This window comes from Limulus polyphemus, unplaced genomic scaffold (assembly GCF_000517525.1).
Source record: "Limulus polyphemus unplaced genomic scaffold, Limulus_polyphemus-2.1.2 Scaffold4505, whole genome shotgun sequence".
NCBI lineage: Eukaryota > Metazoa > Arthropoda > Merostomata > Xiphosura > Limulidae > Limulus > Limulus polyphemus.
The window spans coordinates 30,014-33,313 of NW_013670115.1; the positions used below are offsets into that span (position 1 = coordinate 30,014).

Sequence of the window (3,300 nt, forward strand, 5' to 3'; positions counted from 1 at the left end):
AAATTAGGGACGGCTAGCGCTGATAGCCCTCGTGTAGCTTTGCGCGAAATTCCAAAATAAACAAACTTAAATTCAAAGTAACAACTAAGGCATTATTATATCACTAGATATATAATGCATAAATTTGACGAAGAATGAGTTGCATTTCAAGGTCCTTGATTTTGATGACGATAAAATGAAGGAGTGGTTATTATTGTCATACAACCTGCCTTATCATAGCTGCAGTATTACAAATACTAATATGTATATCCTTTAATTTTTTTGTGCAGTGTAGTTTAACTCCAGAGTGATAAGTTTTTCTATGGTAGTTGTTTTAAAATACTTGTTTCAGAATTCCTGACGTTTTCTGTATAAACAAAATCTATTAACGAACGACTAATATTTAGAAAAACAAATGTCAAAAAATGGCAGATATTTGAGAAAAAAGCAACTGTGCCATAAGGAAAGCTTGTAACATATATATATATATTGCATATTGTAATGTTTCAAGATAAATGTGCGAACCAAACTTGCATAAAATATCGGTGAAAACATACGTTGTAGGTTTATGAAAATTGCGTCATAACTGGAAGCTCGTGACAGCAAGTATAAAATATACGAACTTACACTGGACATCTAAAAATCCTTTCACGTTGATCATGGGCTCTGTATTGATCTGACACATATAATATCCCCGATCATCTTCCTTAACGTCTCGGATGTGTAAGTACCACTGACGGAAGTTGTTGTTAGTCGAGCGGATCCGATCATCCCTAGTGATGACCGTAGTGTCGATCGTCAATAAGGTCTGGGTATTCAGCTTAATCCACGCCACCTGAAGTATATGAATAGCATCAAATATGTCGTGCTTACTATCTAAATATATGTATATATATAGTGAGATAACTCGAAAAAATATTACATTAACAGCTCATATGACTTAAACTTCGAGTTTATCTGATGTACAAAGTATACGAATAAAGTACGTTTCACCAGGCGTCTTCAGGTGATTAATACACAATTGTATGTCAATCACCTAGATATGTCAGGTCAGCCTGATAACACTTAGTGCATTTATAGACTTCTTACGCCCAATAAGCTCGAAGTTTATGGCAACTAAGTTTGTAATTTATCTAAATATATGCTGTTATTCACGCTCACTTAATGTATGGTAGTATTTAACTGTCGTAGCTCAATACGAAGACAAGGAGTTTAATTTATAAAGAGGGAGTTATGTTAAAGTCAGAATCTCTACTAAAATATTTGTTGTAGATTGTCGAATTAATGAATCTTTGTTGTTCCTATATTATCTTAAAATCGTGTCAGTTCTTAGGCCAGAACTCTAAGCAAATATAAGATTCTTCTGATGTAGTTCCTTTTAAGTCATAGAGTAATAAATAGATAAATATGTAAGAAACTTTAAATGCAATGATCCTACATAAGTTATCGGAGATACCGAATGTGATGGAACTATTAATGTTCCAGGACAAAGTTTCTGGTCTAAATAGTATTATAAGACACTTTTCGGCGTTATCTCAAACTCACTTGACTTTCTCAGCAAATTTACGGAGAAAAAAAGTTAAATTAATTGTATTTAGTGCTAACTTCCTAATTAGTTTGGTAATACAGCCAGAATACATAAAATTACAAGTTACTACTACGTAACCATGCATGTGAGTGAATAAGTAAGCATCTTTGGTACATTGAATGTATGATGTTTACCTATCAGTAATAAAGAGCAATAATCCGGGAAACTTGCATATTTAGGCCCTGATTATAGGTGCTTCTGATCAATGTGCTGTAGGCTAATAAGAGCAATAATCTTTAAATCTTCTTATGAGCTAATTAGTGGTTAAGACCAAGTATCTTCCAAACTTCTTATGGACTAATAAGAAGATAAGACCGATCTTTGAATCTTTTTATGGGCTAATGAGTGGTTAAGACCAAGTATCTTCCAAACTTCTTATGGACTAATAAGAAGATAAGACCGATTATATTTGAATCTTTTTATGGGCTAATGAATGGTTAAGGGTGTTTATCCTTCAAACTTCTTACAAGGTAATGAGAAGATAAGACCGATTATTTTTAATCTTCTTATTGGCTAATGAGTGGTTAAGATCCATTATCTTTGAATCTTCTTCTGGGCTAATGAAAGGATTAGACTGATTATCTTTGAAACTTCTTAATATAAAACATATTTCTGTTACAATTTAAAAAACTTGATGCACATGTAATAATAACATCCATGTGCAAATAAAATTCGGGAGTACGTGTGATGTCTGAAAAAATGCTATTATTATTGCTAATACAAATATTTAACTTAGATCCAAAAAAACAATGTCATTTGAGTCAGATGATTAGGAATTAAAAAACACACAAAGAAGTAAAATTATTTCGTTCTCGTTTTAATTAAACAGATATATCAAAACTTTTTCTTCACAAATACTTGAAAGAATATTTCGTTTTCTCGTTAAGCTTTAACAATACAAATTATGTGACTAGAAACAGATTCAAAATAATGCTTGCCTTTTAAATAACACATAAATACGATACATTACAACGAATATTTTATAGAAATATTTTGTATAAGATAAAAAATGAAGGAACTTTCTACCACATTTTCGTCTATAAACCTTCTTATTTTTCACACACTTACTTTGTAATTGCCCAAATTCTCCACTGTGCATTCTAGATAGGCCTCACGTCCCACAGGTACAGTAACATTCGGTATGCTGTCGGCAAACTGTGGTAGTTCCCCTAAAAATATAACCATTAAATTTGGTGATAACCAACAGTACAAAGAGTTTTTAGTGGTCAGTTTTTGCTGGTAGGGGGAGCATTCACTTTCGATTGTCACTTCTGATTGATTCTTCTGGCTTATGTCTTTGAAATTTATAGCTGGTCATATAAATGGCATTTTTTGCGATGCTCTTGATAGACTGGTACCTATTATCATGCCCCTTTGAAAACTGAAGTGATCCTTGCTCTTACCAACTATCTTACAGACTGGTGTATTTAAGTATTTTACAGTCACAAAAATGAAACCTATCATTCTATAGGTATTTAAAAAACTTGTAGCAACCCGCCACATTTTAATTCTTCGTATTGTTAGCCGACACTGGGCAGCTTGTACATAATTGAATAAATAGAGTTGTTTAAACATTTGTTTAACAAGAAGTAAAATCTTAGAATGATCTATTCTTTCATTGGGTGTGTGTCTGTGAGACAGACTTGTTTTGAATAATTCTACTCCTCATCAGTGACCCTGAACACTACCACCAATGAAATATCAGCTCAAACCGAGCCTTTATAGTAGTGAGA

At 32.6% G+C, this 3,300-nt stretch overlaps 1 protein-coding gene across 1 annotated transcript in view; it reads right to left on the minus strand.

Annotated features, from left to right (window-relative positions):
- LOC106471269 (lachesin-like) overlaps positions 1-2,736 on the minus strand; it is a gene marked incomplete at its 5' end in the record, with an annotated part of 29,881 nt that extends 27,145 nt beyond the window's left edge. Inside the window, 2 exons of the mRNA XM_022399875.1 lie at positions 607-814; positions 2,636-2,736. Coding sequence (XP_022255583.1) covers positions 607-814; positions 2,636-2,736 — 309 coding nt within the window. The remainder of the gene's footprint in view (positions 1-606; positions 815-2,635) is intronic.
- Positions 2,737-3,300: the final 564 nt, after the last annotated feature.